The following is a 20,587-nucleotide window of genomic DNA, read 5'->3' on the forward strand; positions in this document are numbered from 1 at the left end:
TTAATTGGTGAATGTTTTAACTAGAAGGCCCCTACATACTGTGGCCTATATAAGGGGCTTTCTATCCTGCTGCTGGGTCCCCCCTGGCCTGCATGTTTGATCAGGTCACCATCAAGCTCTGCAGAAGCCTGATAATGACACATAAGGGACCAGGATCAAAAAACCCTGACCCTTGTGTTCAGGGACATGCTTTTTAAGTCAGAATGTATAATGCAATGTGAATTTGTTAGAAATTGTTTCAAACGCATGCTGATATGAATGAAATGAATGACTGAATGAGAATGATTAAAAAAAAAAAATTAATTGGAAATTTATTTGTTTTTTAACAAGACAATGATGTCTATGATACAGGTGTATGTAACTATCTTACAGCAGTGTTATTATAAGAGCTATTATACATTCAAAATAAAATTTGGTTATACATTTCACTAAGTATAAGGTGAACTTGTTTAGTCTTGCTTTAAATAAAAGGGTGTTTTATGGTCCGTTCCATGATTGCGCATTGTTGCCATATAGCAACAATTTACTAACTACCCCCCATTACATTTTTATTTTCATTTTCAAATATTTGCCCTAACCCCAGAGCGTAAATTCTTAATAGACTATATGTCCTTTTATTATTTATTCTTCCCTCAGCTTCCCTTCACTTGTGTTTATCCACACTCCACAGTGATAGAGGGCAGTACTGCGGCTCTGAGGCGTCATCTCGCCGCACCAATCACAATCCAACACTAAGTGATCAGGAAGTCCTCGCTCTGAGCGAACAGACGCTACAGATGGGGAGGACGTCGTATTCACCTTTTTAATCTTTCTAAAGAGGTAAAAACACATATTTGTTTGCACACGATGCTTGGTAGATACAGTGGATAATCCTGCTGCTACCATTTAAGTTGACATCAACCAGTATCTTGTATTTTAATTAATCTAAACGATTCCCTTTAAGTACTCCTCTCATACCAAACTCCGTTTATAATATATTCATTTTAATCGAAGAATCGTATCGACTGAGATGCATACCCCCAAATTAGAGCCCAATACAAATAAATTATATTATTTAGCTTGAATTCTTCAGTTCGGCGCAAAGAAATTAGCATTAATTGTTTTAATTACTTTAATTGATCTGTGTTAGTAAGCTATGTGTTAGCCTCCTCTGTGTGTTGTCTCTGTCATTTTAAAGCTGTAACTTACAGGCTATACTGGTGAAAACTTTGAAATGGTTTAAATGATTTAAATGTGTGGGGCTCTTCATAGAATATGACAGCACAAACACACCACATGCACAGTTCAGTGTTTGGCTTTTGACGTGGATGAAGTGCATCACCTTTGGACCCTGCTGGCACACTGTAACATAACAGCTATTTTAGCCAGCTGTAATAATCATTATTTCATTAATGGAATGTTGTACAGTAGCACCTCCTTTGTGCTTACCATCTAATGGAGGGGATGTAATGTGCATAAAACTGACTTTTACAAATTAAATCATAATTGCTTTTTGATTTCCCCTCTTTAGAGCTGTTGAGATGGAGAACATGGGGACAGAATGCAGGGATGAACCACAAACTGACTTCATCTACTGTTGTGGAGCCATCACAGAGGTTCTTAAATTTGGTTCGTGTCAGTTAAACTCTGGACACAAAGTGCTTTTTCTCATCATTCCTGGTGAGTTGGACTGATGTTCTGTATTAATTACCATATAACTTCCCTCTTCATGGCCAATTTTTGTTACTGGTCATTTATCCATTATGTGAGAGATGAAGGTTACATATGTGTAGATGGCTTGTTAGTTCACAGTCATTGACAGATTTGTGTTATTATGCTGTAAATGGAGAAAGGACAAAAAGTTGAGTGAGACCTAAGAAACCGTTACTGTATATAGTCTCACGTGGTCATAGCGTAGATTGTATTTGCTTAGACTTTCTGAAAAGAGACTCGTACCCAACACTGTTCTTTCTAAATCCAGGCAGGTGTATACCATGATATGGGACACAGCAAAAACAGCTTAGTTGTGTTCAGGTGCATTTTTAAAAATCAAAGCTTTCATCAGTGATAGAACCTTGATATAAAGTCAAATAACAGGCAGTCCTACACACTACTTCTCTACTCCACATTGCACTTCAAATCATGGTGCCATTACTTTAGTAAGGCTTTGCAGATTGAGTTCAGTACACTGGAGATTAATGATGATTAATTGGCAGCATAAATTGCAATGATAGCTTGATTAGTCGATCAATAGAAAATAAGAGAGTAATTGTTTTCGGCCAATTTTTAAAGAAAAAAAAAGCTAAATAAATCCTCTGATTCAGTACACCGTCATTGATTGATTGATTTCTTTTTCACTTTAAAATCTATGCAATATAAATATCAAACTCAGGTATATTATTATTCTGACAACACCATTATTACTCTTGTTCATAATGTTCCTACTTTTTTTACTATATTTGTGCTACTATTGTTTTTATTGCTTGTGTACTTGTGATTTATTGTTCTTTATTCTTGTTATGGATGCCTTTTCTATTTCTGCTATCCACTTGCTGCTACAATAATGTACATTCCCCCACTGTGGGACTAATAAAGGAATCTTATATTATCTTACCTTATCACCCATTCCTTTCAACTGCAGTTAATGTGGGATGTCACTATTTTTGAAAAACCTTAAACCTGGAGAAACAAGCTTGCATGCAGAAGTCATTTGGAAGAATTCAGGTTTTAGAGCAGTGTCCTTACCCGTGGCTTTGTGGTGAAATACAATATCCTTCTTAACTCGTGTTTTTCTCCTCCACACAGGTAACCCAGGTGTAGTGGGCTTCTACAGAACCTTCATGCAAACACTTCATAGTATGTTTGGCTACCGTCACCCTGTTTGGGCCGTAAGCCACGCGGGTCACTGTGCACCCCCAGACTCCATGGACATGGTGGAAGGTACAGCTTTTTATCATGTCTGTACCCTTTAGTTTAATAATGATGTAAACTGGAGAACAGCTTGCCTTCCAATACAACAGACCAGAACACGTCATTCAAAATATAGAAGAGAATATGTCACCTTGAACAGTTACAACTTCAATCGTAGAGTTTGTGGAGAACCTGATAATGACTAATGCTACTATGGTAGGTCCCAACATACAAATGACACCACTAATTAACATTTTTTAAATCATATTGTATAGATGCTTCCTCGGCTACAGACAGGGATGTGTTTGGTTTGAACGGGCAAATTGAACACAAGCTGGCATTCCTCAGGGAACATGTTCCTAGAGACACAAACCTGGTGCTGGTGGGACACTCCATCGGCTGCTACATTATTTTGGACATGATGAAGAGAGACCCTGAACTCAAGGCAAGTCACGATTCAGGATTTCCTTTTTCGGGGAAATGCTCAGTGTTTTTGAGGGGGACAACATTCATCAGGGTTAGGGTTAGAGTAATAATCCGATTTCCTAAAGCTACACTGGTCCAAATCTCACAATATCCAAGTTTTATGATTTCGTGGTTTCTTTCCTTTATTACTATTTTGTTTCTATTACACCGACTCACCCTGCTGTTCACACCTCACACTGTAAAAACGTGCCCTTCTGTCTGGCCGTCATGCTAAAAAGAAAGCAGATTAAATTACATGAAAAATTCCCTTTTTATATTTGGGGGATTTCCACAATTCATAGTGAATCCTTCACCTCCTGTGATTTGTCTACTCTCTAATGAGAATTTTTTATGACCTCTGTTAACACAGGACATGCTGAGAATGTGCTTTGTAACCTCTTTGTGTTTTTTTGGGACAGGTTTTAAAGGCTGTTCTGTTGTTTCCCACCATTGAGCGCATGGCCGAGACTCCACAGGGCAAGGTCATGACCCCTGTGCTGTGTCATATGCGTTATGTGGCCTACCTGCCCCTCTTCCTGCTCTCTCTGCTGCCAGAGGGATTCAAAAGCAGCTTGATTAAACTGGTGTTTGGTGGCATTCCCTCTCTGGACCACACTGTAGTCCAGCCTACTGTAAGCTTACTCAGTGGAGACTGTGCAGGTTGGTCTTTACTACTATGATGCTTAATGTTCACCTTTTTTTGAGAATGTGTTCAGATCCAGAGCTAATACTGAGCTTATTAATTGAAAGTAAATAGCATTTTTAGTCTGCTACAACATACACACAGTATTTGCTTTGTAAATCACAAGTTCTGTGTTCTCCTTTGAGAAAAGAAACGTATTTCCGTACAGCCAATCAAATCTGAACATAAAACAGTAACGTGGTGTTCTATCCTACGCAAAAAAAGACAGTCACACTGAGCCTGATAGCATCCTGATACACAAGAGCCTCAAACTCCAAACAGCCCACATTAGCTTTCCTGCTAAAGTATCCTTATCTAACTTAAAATATGAACACACATCTTGAAAAGTGGACCACTAATACCAGTAGCAGGCTAGTTAAATAATTAGCGGCTCGGTTGTAGCATATTAAACATCCTGTAAATGTCGTGTCAGTCAAATTAGATGCTGATTTGGTTCTTACTCTTTAATACCACTGCTAACAACACATTGTCTGTCCATGACTTGTAGCCACAGTAGTGTGTTAACTTTATATCTGTTCTGTACTGTAACACCAGTAGCTTGCCAGCTGCTGTCATGAAACACAGACAGTGACATGCCCCTCCATGTTTTTTAATTATTATTTAATTATTATTGTTTTATACATCATGTACTATTACTCTGTGCTCCCTGTTGCCTTATTTTTATCTGCCTTGTTTGGTTTTTTTCTTTCTGTAAAGCCCTTTGTAACATTGTTAAGAAAAGTGCCATCTAATTAAAGGTTATTATTATAATATTATTATCATTACTTAAGGTAAGTGGACTTTTACAAAACATGTGCAGCATAGACTGTATCTCAGACATTACGCCTATGCAGCTTTCTATAGTCAAACCAATAAAAACAACATTCCAAGTTTTTTGTTTCAAATATTAATTTCCTTTATAAAACCATAAAGTATTGTATATTTTGATATTTCTAGAAAATGTGAAACAAAGCACTGACCAGTGTGATTTTGTTTCTCTTTGCAGCCAATGCTATGTACATGGGGGGTCAGGAAATGAGGAAAGTTCTGGAAAGAGACGACGTAACCATCAAGAAAAACCTTGAAAAGGTAAGTAAACCTACCAATGTCATCTCCGTAGCTACTACTCAATATTTAATAACATATGATATTTTAAAATATTTTACTTGAATTATCAGATTAGGGTTCACTTGTGAATATTCTTCTCAGCTGTTATTTTCCATGTAATATAACCATAGAAATCAATACCAGTGAATGTTTCAGTCAACAGTGTGTCTGTTTAACATTTCAGCTTATATTTTATTATGGAGCTACAGACCACTGGTGTCCCGTACAGTATTATCATGAAATCAAACAGGACTTCCCAAAAGGAGATTTCAGACTGTGTGAAAACGGGTTCCGCCACGCCTTCGTCCTGGATGCAGGGAGACAAGTCGCCAAAATGGTGGTGGAATGGATCCGAGGAGTTTTGAGGACATGAGTTCTTTATCCTCTGTTTCCATCCTCTGCTCTTTCTGTCCAAGAAGAACATGATGTTCTGACCCATCAGCAAGGTTCAGTGGGCCAAAGTGAGAAGGCTTTTTTTTATCAGCAAAAATCATGAAAATGAAAGCCACATGCTGGAAAAATGCAAGATATTATTTTAATATATTTTATTAATATGATTCTATACTTATATTCCAAATTTGTACACTAATATATAACCTAACTCTGACATGAAAATTGATATAAAGTACTTTTACTCAGAAGTGATATCCACTTAAACTAAAAAAAAAAGTGCAAATATGCAATGTGTAAAAGATTCATTGAAGATGATTATGCTGGACGAGCCAAGACTAATCTCATTTTTCAACAAATGTTTCAACTTATTTTCCTACAAACAGGAAACTGACAGACAAATATGATGTCTGATACTTTTACTTAAACTTTGGGTTATGCACTGAAACCTGAAATGAACTAAACTAAATGGACTAACTTGGATTTGAAGCACAGACATTGTAACCACTCTGTTGAACAAGAAATTATGAAAGATATAATAAATAACAGAGACTTGTTGTAGCCTGTGTATCTATATCTGTGTGTGTGTGTGTGTGTGTGTGTCTGTACCTATATACAGTCACCGGACAATTCATTAGTTACATAAGTGCAATTTAATTCAATCCAATGCAACAGCTCTGCTATAAATTCTACTTTTTTGAAGTTTATACATTTTCTTTTGTTGTCAACATTGTCACAAAAATTATAATTCTACTTAATGTGTATTACTGAGGTTGTAATAAATGGTGGTGGTGTACTGGATTTCATTATATTGACTGGTGTTCCTAATATTTTGCACCCCTCGTGTATGTTAATGGAGTGGACAAAATATAAGTAACACCCTTAAATATAATGCACCCTAATACACCACCATGACATAAAATAGAATTATCGCCTTTCTAACAATGTTAACAAAAACTTCATAAATGTAGAATCTATAGCAGAGCTGTATTGGATTGCATTAGATTGCACAGGTGTACCTTAAGAGGCCAGTGAGTGTATATGTGTGTGTACATATGTAGACAAGAAAATGAAAAAAATGGCAGTTGATAACACTCATTTCTCTCCACCTGACAAGCACAAATTTAGTATTATTTATGTCTTTATTATATATTACATATATATGTAACCATATATATTTCAAACTTAAAAATGACTAAAAATAAATGTTTATTCATAAAGAATACATACAAACATACATGAATATGAACCTAAGTTGTCAATGCAAATTCAGATTTACTAATATAAAAAGTACATCAATACATAAACCACATGAAAATAATTTATAGCACGGTACCATGTGAATCTTCATATAACACATGTTGAACATGACCCGTTAGGTTTGCTTGACTATTCTATAAATACATACATTTGATCATTTTCTATTAAATCACCAGAAGTTTGTTTGTGAGGACAGCAGCCATGCAGAGACAGCTGTGAATTTGGCGACAAAATAAAGTGCACAATAACAACTTAAGATAAGCTATGATAATTGGTCAGATAATGTTCTAGTTTGTGCTACCGGCATCCACAGCTCTCCACCACCATGTCCTCATACTGCTTATAGACCACATTGTTGCCTGCGTCAATGTACAGAATGCTGATGGGACTGAGCTTGGAGGGGACGCAGCAGCTGGGTGGACTGATGTCTGGGTCCATGGAGTTCATGAGTGTTTGGATGACGGCATGGTTGGTGGGCTCCAGGTGGGAGCGCAGTGGGAAATCACACACCCCCTCACAGTGGTGCGCCTCGTAGTCCAGGGGGGCAATGATCCAATCGTCCCAGCCCAAATCTTTGAAGTTCACACTGAGGGGTTTACGGCTGCAGCGGATCCTCCTGCGACCGGTTTTCCCTCCAGTACCCCTACCAGCAGCTGCTCCTGGCACCGTTCCACCAAATGATCGTTTGGACAAGGCCCTCTGACGCTGCCCTCTGTGCTTCTTTTCATGTTTTGGGGTCAGTTTGAAAGGCTTGGGGAGTCTGAATCCACCTTTGTCATTCTTTATCTTCTCTATTACATAATCTCTGAACAGATTGTCACTTGCATCAGCGTGTGAGAAAACCGCCAGCAAAGCTTTTTCCTGCGCTAGCCGAGCATGACGACCCAGACCGAGGAGCAGCGGGTCAGTCACCTCGTTGGTCTGTTCGGACAAAGCCAGGAGATGGAAACAGGCCTGCGGTGGTTCTGTAGGACTCCTCTGACGGGCCTTCATGCTGGACCATACATCGAACACCTCCCACCTGGGGAGACCGCCATCCAAAACCTCCACAGTTCGGGAATCCAAAAGCTGTCTGTCAGAGGGAGAGCAGGAGTACAGACGGATGTTGTACAGATTTCCTCCAGTGGTCAGGGCAGTCACGAGGTCTGCTGCAGGTTTCCGGAGAATTCTCAGCTCTGCCTCCACCAGCTCATCCATCCTGGGCAGACTGGACAAGTCAAAGATGTAACGCTGACCGCTCTCCCAAGATGGCTGGTCTGTAGATGAGGAGGGAAACACAGAAGGTTTTAGAAATACTAAGGTCAGGAAAATCCCCAGAATACCTCAACGCAACTCATTAGTCAACAGAAAAAACTATTAAATTAATCACCAACTATTTTGATAATCATTTTGAATCTTTTTTTTTTTAAGAACACTTCCAAAATTATCTGATTCCAGCTTCTTAAATGTGATAATAATAATAATAATAATAGTAACAATTATTATTATCATCATTATTATTATTATCATTATTATATTGTTTTTTTTATTACAATAATTTTCTGATTTCTTTTTGTCCTATATGATAGAAAATTTTATATTTTTCGGTTGTGGACAAACAAGACATTTGAACACACCCCCTTGGGGTTTGGGAAACAGTAATCTACATTTTTCACCATTTTCTGACATTTTATGGAACAAAGAACTAATCGATTATAATGGAGAAAAAGTAATCGGCAATAAAAGTTAGTAGTTACAACTGATTCATTAATAAATGCGTTTTTTTGTCCAATATGATTAGCTAGACGCTTCCAACCCTTTAAAGCCAAGTCTCACCTAATGCCTCCTTCTCACAGATTGCATGTTTATGAGTATTAAGCCGAAACAGTTGTGATGTTCCATTCTCAGATTGTTTCAAATGATTACCTTTTACCTAAAATGATAGCTGTTTTTAATTACATTTTGCCCATATTTCAATTCTTTATCATGGATACCTAAGCTACTGTATATTTCTAAATGATATGCATGATAAACATTTTTACTTTTTAGATTAAAAAGTGAGATACTGTCAGAAATTGAAATTGGCATTTGTTGCGCTGTTATCATAACTTTCTCCATAACTCACACCAAAAACAATGATTAAAATATTTCCAAAAAATCATGTAGTGAAATATCCTCTAACCTTTTCCTTGGTCCACAAAACTCGTCACTGTGTCTGCAAATCCCACACCACGTGAAATATGAAAGTCTCTTGGTTGAAGTTCGGAGAGGGTTCTGTATAAAAACAGCATGTAGTCGTGGAGAACCAGAGTGCCGTTCATCGACTGCTCTTCCCTCGTCATGCTGGTGTCAGTGCGCCGTAGTGAACCGGACCGCGGGGCTGCAGTCCAACCCATCCAGACACAGAGTGCAAACCACAGGAGAGACGCAACAGCCCGATCCATCTGATGTCAAGACGCAGAGTGAAATTTAAAAAAAAGCTACAGGTGGATTTCTGATCTTGAAAAAATAAGCCGATGTGGCTCGTTATTCATTGGTTGATAGGAGTTCATCATCCTGAACTTCATGTAGTCTACCTGTTGAGCCAAAAAAACAAAACCCTGTTGAGCCGCTATAGCGCCCCTCTAGGGAAAAGGTAAATAATGGTACTGTAAGTGTGATGCTGACTGTATGGTCCTCAGTCACTCTGATAGAAGAGTTAACGGGTATAGGCTACACGTACATCACGATAAGTATTAATATATTCAATCCACACATCTAATGTCATGACAATTACTATATGAATATAGTAATTGATTTATGAATACCTACTTCTTTTGACACATAATTGCATAGATGTCCGTTAGCAAAGGCAATTTCATACTCTTTGAAATTTTGCTGAGACGTCATGATTCTCAAATTTCTCCATCCAACTGTGACAATCATTTGTGAAACCGGGTAAGGGCAACATATGCTATCTGTTCATTTCTTTTTAGAAACAAGCCTTTGACTTAATTAAAAAAAACAAACATGTAAATTGGGATAACAATATCTCAGGTATTAGGTTATGGAAGGTTTCTCAAATTTCTCCATCTGGGCGCGCAGGTGGTTGAGTGGTCAAGACCACATGTCACGTACGCATTGGACCCAGGTTCGAATCCCAGCCAGAGGACCTTTGCTGCATGTCACACCCCCTTCTCTCTCCCATTTTTTCCTGTCTGTCAACTGTCAAATAAAGGTGTCTGTGCCTGAAAAATATCTTTTAAAAAAATTCTCCAACCGGCTGAGATTGCAAAATGGAAAAGGCGGATTTTGTAATCTATGAGCCAATCAGGCGCAATGTGAACATGTCATTCATCTAACACTGTACGTTCAGTACACTGTGAGCATTCAACCACGTGCGGTTTAATTCATCACTACAGTATATATTCTGTAGCAGAGGCAATTTCGTAATCTATGAAGCTCTACTGAGACGTGATTATTGCTGGTTGAAAACTTAACCCAATACCCCGCCTGGATGACTTGAAATATAGTCAGCTAAGGCAATTTTTGTTAGTCTCTCAAGAGACTTTAAATGTTGTGTCAATATTAATGTTTACTTTGCCTGTTTTTTCATGAATTGATCCAGTATGTTTTTAAATATCTTTCCAATGTTTTTCTGAAATAATTACACTTCAAATATAGCCAAACATGGTTATATTGAGAGTAACATCACAAACATTAGGTTGTCCAATGTTTCCCAAATTTCCCTAGCATCCCATCTTTACAGTCGTTGAAAAAGCGGACTTTGTAATCAACAAGCCAATGAGATGCGACACTCAGTCGTTAATTTCTGACAGTTGCATCACGTTTTGAGCGTTGGACCACAGTCTTGGAAAACTAGATTAAACTAACCCAACCATGGTACTGCTGGGCATATTATCTCAAGATGAAGACTGTAGGACTGGTAAATGTATCTGAAATTTGCCAGTGACAATCATTTACGATCTGTATATTTCTTTTGTGAAACAAGCATTTGACTTAAAAAAACAAAACATGTAAATTGGGATAACATTATTTCAGGTATGAGGTTATCCAAGGTTTCTCAAATGTCTCCATCCGACTGGGATTACAACTACATGGAAAAGGCGGGGTTTGTGATCTACGAGCCAATCAGGTGCAAGGTGAACATGTCATTCATCTTACACTGTACGTTCATTACACTGTGAGAACTGCACCACGTGTGTGGTGAGCATTGAACCAGGTGCCGGTTCATCTCATCACTACAGTCGATATTCTTTCGCAGAGGCAATTTCGTAGTCTATGAAGTTCTACTGAGACGTGATTATTGCTGGTTGAAAACTTAACCCAATACCCCGCCTGGATGACTTGAAATATAGTCAGCTAAGGCAATTTTTGTTAGTCTCTCAAGAGACTTTAAATGTTGTGTCAATATTAATGTTTACTTTGCCTGTTTTTTCATGAATTGATCCAGTATGTTTTTAAATATCTTTCCAATGTTTTTCTGAAATAATTACACTTCAAATATAGCCAAACATGGTTATCTTGAAAGTAACATCACAAACATTAGGTTGTCCAATGTTTCCCAAATTTCCCTAGCATCCCATCTTTACAGTCGTTGAAAAAGCGGACTTTGTAATCAGCAAGCCAATGAGATGCGACACTCAGTCGTTAATTTCTGACAGTTGCATCACGTTTTGAGCGTTGGACCACAGTCTTGGAAAACTAGATTAAACTAACCCAACCATGGTACTGCTGGGCATATTATCTCAAGATGAAGACTGTAGGACTGGTAAATGTATCTGAAATTTGCCAGTGACAATCATTTACGATCTGTATATTTCTTTTGTGAAACAAGCATTTGACTTAAAAAAACAAAACATGTAAATTGGGATAACATTATTTCAGGTATGAGGTTATCCAAGGTTTCTCAAATGTCTCCATCCGACTGGGATTACAACTACATGGAAAAGGCGGGGTTTGTGATCTACGAGCCAATCAGGTGCAAGGTGAACATGTCATTCATCTTACACTGTACGTTCATTACACTGTGAGAACTGCACCACGTGTGTGGTGAGCATTGAACCAGGTGCCGGTTCATCTCATCACTACAGTCGATATTCTTTCGCAGAGGCAATTTCGTAGTCTATGAAGTTCTACTGAGACGTGATTATTGCTGGTTGAAAACTTAACCCAATACCCCGCCTGGATGACTTGAAATATAGTCAGCTAAGGCAATTTTTGTTAGTCTCTCAAGAGACTTTAAATGTTGTGTCAATATTAATGTTTACTTTGCCTGTTGTACTTTCATGAATTGATCCAGTTTGTTTTTAAATCTCTTTCCAATGTTTTTCTGAAATAATTACACTTCAAATATAGCCAAACATGGTTATCTTGAGAGTAAGATCACAAAGATTAGGTTGTCCAATGTTTCCCAAATTTCCCTAGCATCCCATCTTTACAGTCGTGGAAAAAGCGGACTTTGTAATCAACAAGCCAATGAGATGCGACACTCAGTCGTTAATTTCTGACAGTTGCATCACGTTTTGAGCGTTGGACCACAGTCTTGGAAAACTAGATTAAACTAACCCAACCATGGTACTACTGGGCATATTATCTCAAAATGAAGACTGTAGGACTGATAAATGTATCTGAAATTTGCCAGTGACAATCATTTACGATCTGTATATTTCTTTTGTGAAACGAACATTTGACTTAAAAAAACAAAACATGTAAATTGGGATAACATTATTTCAGGTTATCCAAGGTTTCTCAAATGTCTCCATCCGACTGGGATTACAACTACATGGAAAAGGCGGGGTTTGTGATCTACGAGCCAATCAGGTGCAAGGTGAACATGTCATTCATCTTACACTGTACGTTCATTACACTGTGAGAACTGCACCACGTGTGTGGTGAGCATTGAACCAGGTGCCATTTCATCTCATCACTACAGTCAATATCCTTGTGCAGAGGCAATTTTGTAGTCTATAAAGTTCTACTGAGACGTGATTATTGCTGATTGAAAACTTAACCCAATACCCCGCCTGGATGACTTGAAATATAGTCAGCTAAGGCAATTTTTGTTAGTCTCTCAAGAGACTTTAAATGTTGTGTCAATATTAATGTTTACTTTGCCTGTTGTACTTTCAATGAATTGATCCAGTTTGTTTTTAAATCTCTTTCCAATGTTTTTCTGAAATAATTACACTTCAAATATAGCCAAACATGGTTATCTTGAGAGTAAGATCACAAAGATTAGGTTGTCCAATGTTTCCCAAATTTCCCTAGCATCCCATCTTTACAGTCGTGGAAAAAGCGGACTTTGTAATCAACAAGCCAATGAGATGCGACACTCAGTCGTTAATTTCTGACAGTTGCATCACGTTTTGAGCGTTGGACCACAGTCTTGGAAAACTAGATTAAACTAACCCAACCATGGTACTACTGGGCATATTATCTCAAAATGAAGACTGTAGGACTGGTAAATGTATCTGAAATTTGCCAGTGACAATCATTTACGATCTGTATATTTCTTTTGTGAAACGAACATTTGACTTAAAAAAACAAAACATGTAAATTGGGATAACATTATTTCAGGTATGAGGTTATCCAAGGTTTCTCAAATGTCTCCATCCATCTGGGATTACAACTACATGGAAAAGGCGGGGTTTGTGATCTACGAGCCAATCAGGTGCAAGGTGAACATGTCATTCATCTTACACTGTACGTTCATTACACTGTGAGAACTGCACCACGTGTGTGGTGAGCATTGAACCAGGTGCCATTTCATCTCATCACTACAGTCGATATCCTTGTGCAGAGGCAATTTCGTAATCTATGAAGTTCTACTGAGACGTGATTATTGCTGGTTGAAAACTTAACCCAATACCCCGCCTGGATGACTTGAAATATAGTCAGCTAAGGCAATTTTTGTTAGTCTCTCAAGAGACTTTAAATGTTGTGTCAATATTAATGTTTACTTTGCCTGTTGTACTTTCAATGAATTGATCCAGTTTGTTTTTAAATCTCTTTCCAATGTTTTTCTGAAATAATTACACTTCAAATATAGCCAAACATGGTTATCTTGAGAGTAAGATCACAGAGATTAGGTTGTCCAATGTTTCCCAAATTTCCCTAGCATCCCATCTTTACAGTCGTGGAAAAAGCGGACTTTGTAATCAACAAGCCAATGAGATGCGACACTCAGTCGTTAATTTCTGACAGTTGCATCACGTTTTGAGCGTTGGACCACAGTCTTGGAAAACTAGATTAAACTAACCCAACCATGGTACTACTGGGCATATTATCTCAAAATGAAGACTGTAGGACTGGTAAATGTATCTGAAATTTGCCAGTGACAATCATTTACGATCTGTATATTTCTTTTGTGAAACGAACATTTGACTTAAAAAAACAAAACATGTAAATTGGGATAACATTATTTCAGGTTATCCAAGGTTTCTCAAATGTCTCCATCCGACTGGGATTACAACTACATGGAAAAGGCGGGGTTTGTGATCTACGAGCCAATCAGGTGCAAGGTGAACATGTCATTCATCTTACACTGTACGTTCATTACACTGTGAGAACTGCACCACGTGTGTGGTGAGCATTGAACCAGGTGCCATTTCATCTCATCACTACAGTCGATATTCTTTCGCAGAGGCAATTTCGTAGTCTATGAAGTTCTACTGAGACGTGATTATTGCTGGTTGAAAACTTAACCCAATACCCCGCCTGGATGACTTGAAATATAGTCAGCTAAGGCAATTTTTGTTAGTCTCTCAAGAGACTTTAAATGTTGTGTCAATATTAAAGTTTACTTTGCCTGTTGTACTTTCATGAATTGATCCAGTTTGTTTTTAAATCTCTTTCCAATGTTTTTCTGAAATAATTACACTTCAAATATAGCCAAACATGGTTATCTTGAGAGTAAGATCACAAAGATTAGGTTGTCCAATGTTTCCCAAATTTCCCTAGCATCCCATCTTTACAGTCGTGGAAAAAGCGGACTTTGTAATCAACAAGCCAATGAGATGCGACACTCAGTCGTTAATTTCTGACAGTTGGATCACGTTTTGAGCGTTGGACCACAGTCTTGGAAAACTAGATTAAACTAACCCAACCATGGTACTACTGGGCATATTATCTCAAAATGAAGACTGTAGGACTGGTAAATGTATCTGAAATTTGCCAGTGACAATCATTTACGATCTGTATATTTCTTTTGTGAAACGAACATTTGACTTAAAAAAACAAAACATGTAAATTGGGATAACATTATTTCAGGTTATCCAAGGTTTCTCAAATGTCTCCATCCATCTGGGATTACAACTACATGGAAAAGGCGGGGTTTGTGATCTACGAGCCAATCAGGTGCAAGGTGAACATGTCATTCATCTTACACTGTACGTTCATTACACTGTGAGAACTGCACCACGTGTGTGGTGAGCATTGAACCAGGTGCCATTTCATCTCATCACTACAGTCGATATCCTTGTGCAGAGGCAATTTCGTAGTCTATGAAGTTCTACTGAGACGTGATTATTGCTGGTTGAAAACTTAACCCAATACCCCGCCTGGATGACTTGAAATATAGTCAGCTAAGGCAATTTTTGTTAGTCTCTCAAGAGACTTTAAATGTTGTGTCAATATTAATGTTTACTTTGCCTGTTGTACTTTCAATGAATTGATCCAGTTTGTTTTTAAATCTCTTTCCAATGTTTTTCTGAAATGATTACACTTCAAATATAACCAAACATGGTTATCTTGAGAGTAAGATCACAAAGATTAGGTTGTCCAATGTTTCCCAAATTTCCCTAGCATCCCATCTTTACAGTCGTGGAAAAAGCGGACTTTGTAATCAACAAGCCAATGAGATGCGACACTCAGTCGTTAATTTCTGACAGTTGCATCACGTTTTGAGCGTTGGACCACAGTCTTGGAAAACTAGATTAAACTAACCCAACCATGGTACTACTGGGCATATTATCTCAAAATGAAGACTGTAGGACTGGTAAATGTATCTGAAATTTGCCAGTGACAATCATTTACGATCTGTATATTTCTTTTGTGAAACGAACATTTGACTTAAAAAAACAAAACATGTAAATTGGGATAACATTATTTCAGGTTATCGAAGGTTTCTCAAATTTCTCCATCCGACTGGGATTACAACTACATGGAAAAGGCGGGGTTTGTGATCTACGAGCCAATCAGGTGCAAGGTGAACATGTCATTCATCTTACACTGTACGTTCATTACACTGTGAGAACTGCACCACGTGTGTGGTGAGCATTGAGCCAGGTGCCATTTCATCTCATCACTACAGTCGATATCCTTGTGCAGAGGCAATTTCGTAGTCTATGAAGTTCTACTGAGACGTGATTATTGCTGGTTGAAAACTTAACCCAATACCCCGCCTGGATGACTTGAAATATAGTCAGCTAAGGCAATTTTTGTTAGTCTCTCAAGAGACTTTAAATGTTGTGTCAATATTAATGTTTACTTTGCCTGTTGTACTTTCATGAATTGATCCAGTTTGTTTTTAAATCTCTTTCCAATATTTTTCTGAAATAATTACACTTCAAATATAGCCAAACATGGTTATCTTGAGAGTAAGATCACAAAGATTAGGTAGTCCAATGTTTCCCAAATTTCCCTAGCATCCCATCTTTACAGTCGTGGAAAAAGCGGACTTTGTAATCAACAAGCCAATGAGATGCGACACTCAGTCGTTAATTTCTGACAGTTGGATCACGTTTTGAGCGTTGGACCACAGTCTTGGAAAACTAGATTAAACTAACCCAACCATGGTACTACTGGGCATATTATCTCAAAATGAAGACTGTAGGACTGGTAAATGTATCTGAAATTTGCCAGTGACAATCATTTACGATCTGTATATTTCTTTTGTGAAACGAACATTTGACTTAAAAAAACAAAACATGTAAATTGGGATAACATTATTTCAGGTTATCCAAGGTTTCTCAAATGTCTCCATCCATCTGGGATTACAACTACATGGAAAAGGCGGGGTTTGTGATCTACGAGCCAATCAGGTGCAAGGTGAACATGTCATTCATCTTACACTGTACGTTCATTACACTGTGAGAACTGCACCACGTGTGTGGTGAGCATTGAGCCAGGTGCCATTTCATCTCATCACTACAGTCGATATCCTTGTGCAGAGGCAATTTCGTAGTCTATGAAGTTCTACTGAGACGTGATTATTGCTGGTTGAAAACTTAACCCAATACCCCGCCTGGATGACTTGAAATATAGTCAGCTAAGGCAATTTTTGTTAGTCTCTCAAGAGACTTTAAATGTTGTGTCAATATTAATGTTTACTTTGCCTTTTGTACTTTCAATGAATTGATCCAGTTTGTTTTTAAATCTCTTTCCAATGTTTTTCTGAAATAATTACACTTCAAATATAGCCAAACATGGTTATCTTGAGAGTAAGATCACAGAGATTAGGTTGTCCAATGTTTCCCAAATTTCCCTAGCATCCCATCTTTACAGTCGTGGAAAAAGCGGACTTTGTAATCAACAAGCCAATGAGATGCGACACTCAGTCGTTAATTTCTGACAGTTGGATCACGTTTTGAGCGTTGGACCACAGTCTTGGAAAACTAGATTAAACTAACCCAACCATGGTACTACTGGGCATATTATCTCAAAATGAAGACTGTAGGACTGGTAAATGTATCTGAAATTTGCCAGTGACAATCATTTACGATCTGTATATTTCTTTTGTGAAACGAACATTTGACTTAAAAAAACAAAACATGTAAATTGGGATAACATTATTTCAGGTTATCCAAGGTTTCTCAAATGTCTCCATCCATCTGGGATTACAACTACATGGAAAAGGCGGGGTTTGTGATCTACGAGCCAATCAGGTGCAAGGTGAACATGTCATTCATCTTACACTGTACGTTCATTACACTGTGAGAACTGCACCACGTGTGTGGTGAGCATTGAACCAGGTGCCATTTCATCTCATCACTACAGTCGATATCCTTGTGCAGAGGCAATTTCGTAGTCTATGAAGTTCTACTGAGACGTGATTATTGCTGGTTGAAAACTTAACCCAATACCCCGCCTGGATGACTTGAAATATAGTCAGCTAAGGCAATTTTTGTTAGTCTCTCAAGAGACTTTAAATGTTGTGTCAATATTAATGTTTACTTTGCCTTTTGTACTTTCAATGAATTGATCCAGTTTGTTTTTAAATCTCTTTCCAATGTTTTTCTGAAATAATTACACTTCAAATATAGCCAAACATGGTTATCTTGAGAGTAAGATCACAGAGATTAGGTTGTCCAATGTTTCCCAAATTTCCCTAGCATCCCATCTTTACAGTCGTGGAAAAAGCGGACTTTGTAATCAACAAGCCAATGAGATGCGACACTCAGTCGTTAATTTCTGACAGTTGGATCACGTTTTGAGCGTTGGACCACAGTCTTGGAAAACTAGATTAAACTAACCCAACCATGGTACTACTGGGCATATTATCTCAAAATGAAGACTGTAGGACTGGTAAATGTATCTGAAATTTGCCAGTGACAATCATTTACGATCTGTATATTTCTTTTGTGAAACGAACATTTGACTTAAAAAAACAAAACATGTAAATTGGGATAACATTATTTCAGGTTATCCAAGGTTTCTCAAATGTCTCCATCCGACTGGGATTACAACTACATGGAAAAGGCGGGGTTTGTGATCTACGAGCCAATCAGGTGCAAGGTGAACATGTCATTCATCTTACACTGTACGTTCATTACACTGTGAGAACTGCACCACGTGTGTGGTGAGCATTGAACCAGGTGCCATTTCATCTCATCACTACAGTCGATATTCTTTCGCAGAGGCTATTTCGTAGTCTATGAAGTTCTACTGAGACGTGATTATTGCTGGTTGAAAACTTAACCCAATACCCCGCCTGGATGACTTGAAATATAGTCAGCTAAGGCAATTTTTGTTAGTCTCTCAAGAGATTTTAAATGTTGTGTCAATATTAAAGTTTACTTTGCCTGTTGTACTTTCATGAATTGATCCAGTTTGTTTTTAAATCTCTTTCCAATGTTTTTCTGAAATAATTACACTTCAAATATAGCCAAACATGGTTATCTTGAGAGTAAGATCACAGAGATTAGGTTGTCCAATGTTTCCCAAATTTCCCTAGCATCCCATCTTTACAGTCGTGGAAAAAGCGGACTTTGTAATCAACAAGCCAATGAGATGCGACACTCAGTCGTTAATTTCTGACAGTTGCATCACGTTTTGAGCGTTGGACCACAGTCTTGGAAAACTAGATTAAACTAACCCAACCATGGTACTACTGGGCATATTATCTCAAAATGAAGACTGTAGGACTGGTAAATGTATCTGAAATTTGCCAGTGACAATCATTTACGATCTGTATATTTCTTTTGTGAAACGAACATTTGACTTAAAAAAACAAAACATGTAAATTGGGATAACATTATTTCAGGTTATCCAAGGTTTCTCAAATGTCTCCATCCGACTGGGATTACAACTACATGGAAAAGGCGGGGTTTGTGATCTACGAGCCAATCAGGTGCAAGGTGAACATGTCATTCATCTTACACTGTACGTTCATTACACTGTGAGAACTGCACCACGTGTGTGGTGAGCATTGAGCCAGGTGCCATTTCATCTCATCACTACAGTCGATATCCTTGTGCAGAGGCAATTTCATAGTCTATGAAGTTCTACTGAGACGTGATTATTGCTGGTTGAAAACTTAACCCAATACCCCGCCTGGATGACTTGAAATATAGTCAGCTAAGGCAATTTTTGTTAGTCTCTCAAGAGACTTTAAATGTTGTGTCAATATTAATGTTTACTTTGCCTGTTGTACTTTCATGAATTGATCCAGTTTGTTTTTAAATCTCTTTCCAATGTTTTTCTGAAATAATTACACTTCAAATATAGCCAAACATGGTTATCTTGAGAGTAAGATCACAGAGATTAGGTTGTCCAATGTTTCCCAAATTTCCCTAGCATCCCATCTTTACAGTCGTGGAAAAAGCGGACTTTGTAATCAACAAGCCAATGAGATGCGACACTCAGTCGTTAATTTCTGACAGTTGGATCACGTTTTGAGCGTTGGACCACAGTCTTGGAAAACTAGATTAAACTAACCCAACCATGGTACTACTGGGCATATTATCTCAAAATGAAGACTGTAGGACTGGTAAATGTATCTGAAATTTGCCAGTGACAATCATTTACGATCTGTATATTTCTTTTGTGAAACGAACATTTGACTTAAAAAAACAAAACATGTAAATTGGGATAACATTATTTCAGGTTATCCAAGGTTTCTCAAATGTCTCCATCCATCTGGGATTACAACTACATGGAAAAGGCGGGGTTTGTGATCTACGAGCCAATCAGGTGCAAGGTGAACATGTCATTCATCTTACACTGTACGTTCATTACACTGTGAGAACTGCACCACGTGTGTGGTGAGCATTGAACCAGGTGCCATTTCATCTCATCACTACAGTCGATATCCTTGTGCAGAGGCAATTTCGTAGTCTATGAAGTTCTACTGAGACGTGATTATTGCTGGTTGAAAACTTAACCCAATACCCCGCCTGGATGACTTGAAATATAGTCAGCTAAGGCAATTTTTGTTAGTCTCTCAAGAGACTTTAAATGTTGTGTCAATATTAATGTTTACTTTGCCTTTTGTACTTTCAATGAATTGATCCAGTTTGTTTTTAAATCTCTTTCCAATGTTTTTCTGAAATAATTACACTTCAAATATAGCCAAACATGGTTATCTTGAGAGTA

General features: G+C 37.9%; 2 protein-coding genes and 13 non-coding genes across 15 annotated transcripts; 14 read left to right on the forward strand and 1 right to left on the reverse strand.

Moving 5' to 3' along the window:
- The first annotated feature begins 749 nt into the window (after positions 1-749).
- ldah (lipid droplet associated hydrolase) lies at positions 750-6,083 on the forward strand. Its single transcript, XM_062440293.1, has 7 exons — positions 750-819; positions 1,511-1,659; positions 2,785-2,919; positions 3,165-3,334; positions 3,774-4,014; positions 5,043-5,125; positions 5,328-6,083. The coding sequence occupies exons 2-7, from the start codon at positions 1,521-1,523 to the stop codon at positions 5,514-5,516; spliced, it is 957 nt and encodes a 318-aa protein (XP_062296277.1). The 5' UTR covers positions 750-819; positions 1,511-1,520; the 3' UTR covers positions 5,517-6,083.
- Positions 6,084-7,090: 1,007 nt separating this feature from the next.
- gdf7 (growth differentiation factor 7) lies at positions 7,091-9,168 on the reverse strand. Its single transcript, XM_062439810.1, has 2 exons — positions 8,955-9,168; positions 7,091-8,049 (listed from the first exon to the last, which is right to left on the reverse strand). Exons 1-2 carry the CDS (start codon positions 9,166-9,168, stop codon positions 7,091-7,093), a joined length of 1,173 nt encoding a protein of 390 aa, XP_062295794.1.
- A 1,010-nt stretch (positions 9,169-10,178) lies between these two features.
- LOC134001453 (U4 spliceosomal RNA) lies at positions 10,179-10,319 on the forward strand. Its single transcript, XR_009927491.1, has one exon. It is a non-coding gene; the product is annotated as a U4 spliceosomal RNA (small nuclear RNA).
- Positions 10,320-11,024: 705 nt separating this feature from the next.
- LOC134001436 (U4 spliceosomal RNA) lies at positions 11,025-11,165 on the forward strand. Its single transcript, XR_009927475.1, has one exon. It is a non-coding gene; the product is annotated as a U4 spliceosomal RNA (small nuclear RNA).
- Positions 11,166-11,870: 705 nt separating this feature from the next.
- Positions 11,871-12,011, forward strand: LOC134001438 (U4 spliceosomal RNA). Its single transcript, XR_009927477.1, has one exon. It is a non-coding gene; the product is annotated as a U4 spliceosomal RNA (small nuclear RNA).
- Positions 12,012-12,712: 701 nt separating this feature from the next.
- Positions 12,713-12,853, forward strand: LOC134001450 (U4 spliceosomal RNA). The gene has a single exon (XR_009927488.1). It is a non-coding gene; the product is annotated as a U4 spliceosomal RNA (small nuclear RNA).
- Positions 12,854-13,562: 709 nt separating this feature from the next.
- LOC134001435 (U4 spliceosomal RNA) lies at positions 13,563-13,703 on the forward strand. Its single transcript, XR_009927474.1, has one exon. It is a non-coding gene; the product is annotated as a U4 spliceosomal RNA (small nuclear RNA).
- A 702-nt stretch (positions 13,704-14,405) lies between these two features.
- LOC134001439 (U4 spliceosomal RNA) lies at positions 14,406-14,546 on the forward strand. The gene has a single exon (XR_009927478.1). It is a non-coding gene; the product is annotated as a U4 spliceosomal RNA (small nuclear RNA).
- A 701-nt stretch (positions 14,547-15,247) lies between these two features.
- LOC134001527 (U4 spliceosomal RNA) lies at positions 15,248-15,388 on the forward strand. The gene has a single exon (XR_009927559.1). It is a non-coding gene; the product is annotated as a U4 spliceosomal RNA (small nuclear RNA).
- A 702-nt stretch (positions 15,389-16,090) lies between these two features.
- Positions 16,091-16,231, forward strand: LOC134001529 (U4 spliceosomal RNA). The gene has a single exon (XR_009927560.1). It is a non-coding gene; the product is annotated as a U4 spliceosomal RNA (small nuclear RNA).
- Positions 16,232-16,932: 701 nt separating this feature from the next.
- LOC134001530 (U4 spliceosomal RNA) lies at positions 16,933-17,073 on the forward strand. The gene has a single exon (XR_009927561.1). It is a non-coding gene; the product is annotated as a U4 spliceosomal RNA (small nuclear RNA).
- Positions 17,074-17,775: 702 nt separating this feature from the next.
- LOC134001531 (U4 spliceosomal RNA) lies at positions 17,776-17,916 on the forward strand. The gene has a single exon (XR_009927562.1). It is a non-coding gene; the product is annotated as a U4 spliceosomal RNA (small nuclear RNA).
- A 702-nt stretch (positions 17,917-18,618) lies between these two features.
- Positions 18,619-18,759, forward strand: LOC134001446 (U4 spliceosomal RNA). The gene has a single exon (XR_009927485.1). It is a non-coding gene; the product is annotated as a U4 spliceosomal RNA (small nuclear RNA).
- Positions 18,760-19,460: 701 nt separating this feature from the next.
- LOC134001525 (U4 spliceosomal RNA) lies at positions 19,461-19,601 on the forward strand. The gene has a single exon (XR_009927557.1). It is a non-coding gene; the product is annotated as a U4 spliceosomal RNA (small nuclear RNA).
- A 701-nt stretch (positions 19,602-20,302) lies between these two features.
- Positions 20,303-20,443, forward strand: LOC134001532 (U4 spliceosomal RNA). Its single transcript, XR_009927563.1, has one exon. It is a non-coding gene; the product is annotated as a U4 spliceosomal RNA (small nuclear RNA).
- The last annotated feature ends 144 nt before the right edge of the window (positions 20,444-20,587 follow it).

Source organism: Scomber scombrus, chromosome 19 (assembly GCF_963691925.1).
Source record: "Scomber scombrus chromosome 19, fScoSco1.1, whole genome shotgun sequence".
Classification (NCBI taxonomy): domain Eukaryota; kingdom Metazoa; phylum Chordata; class Actinopteri; order Scombriformes; family Scombridae; genus Scomber; species Scomber scombrus.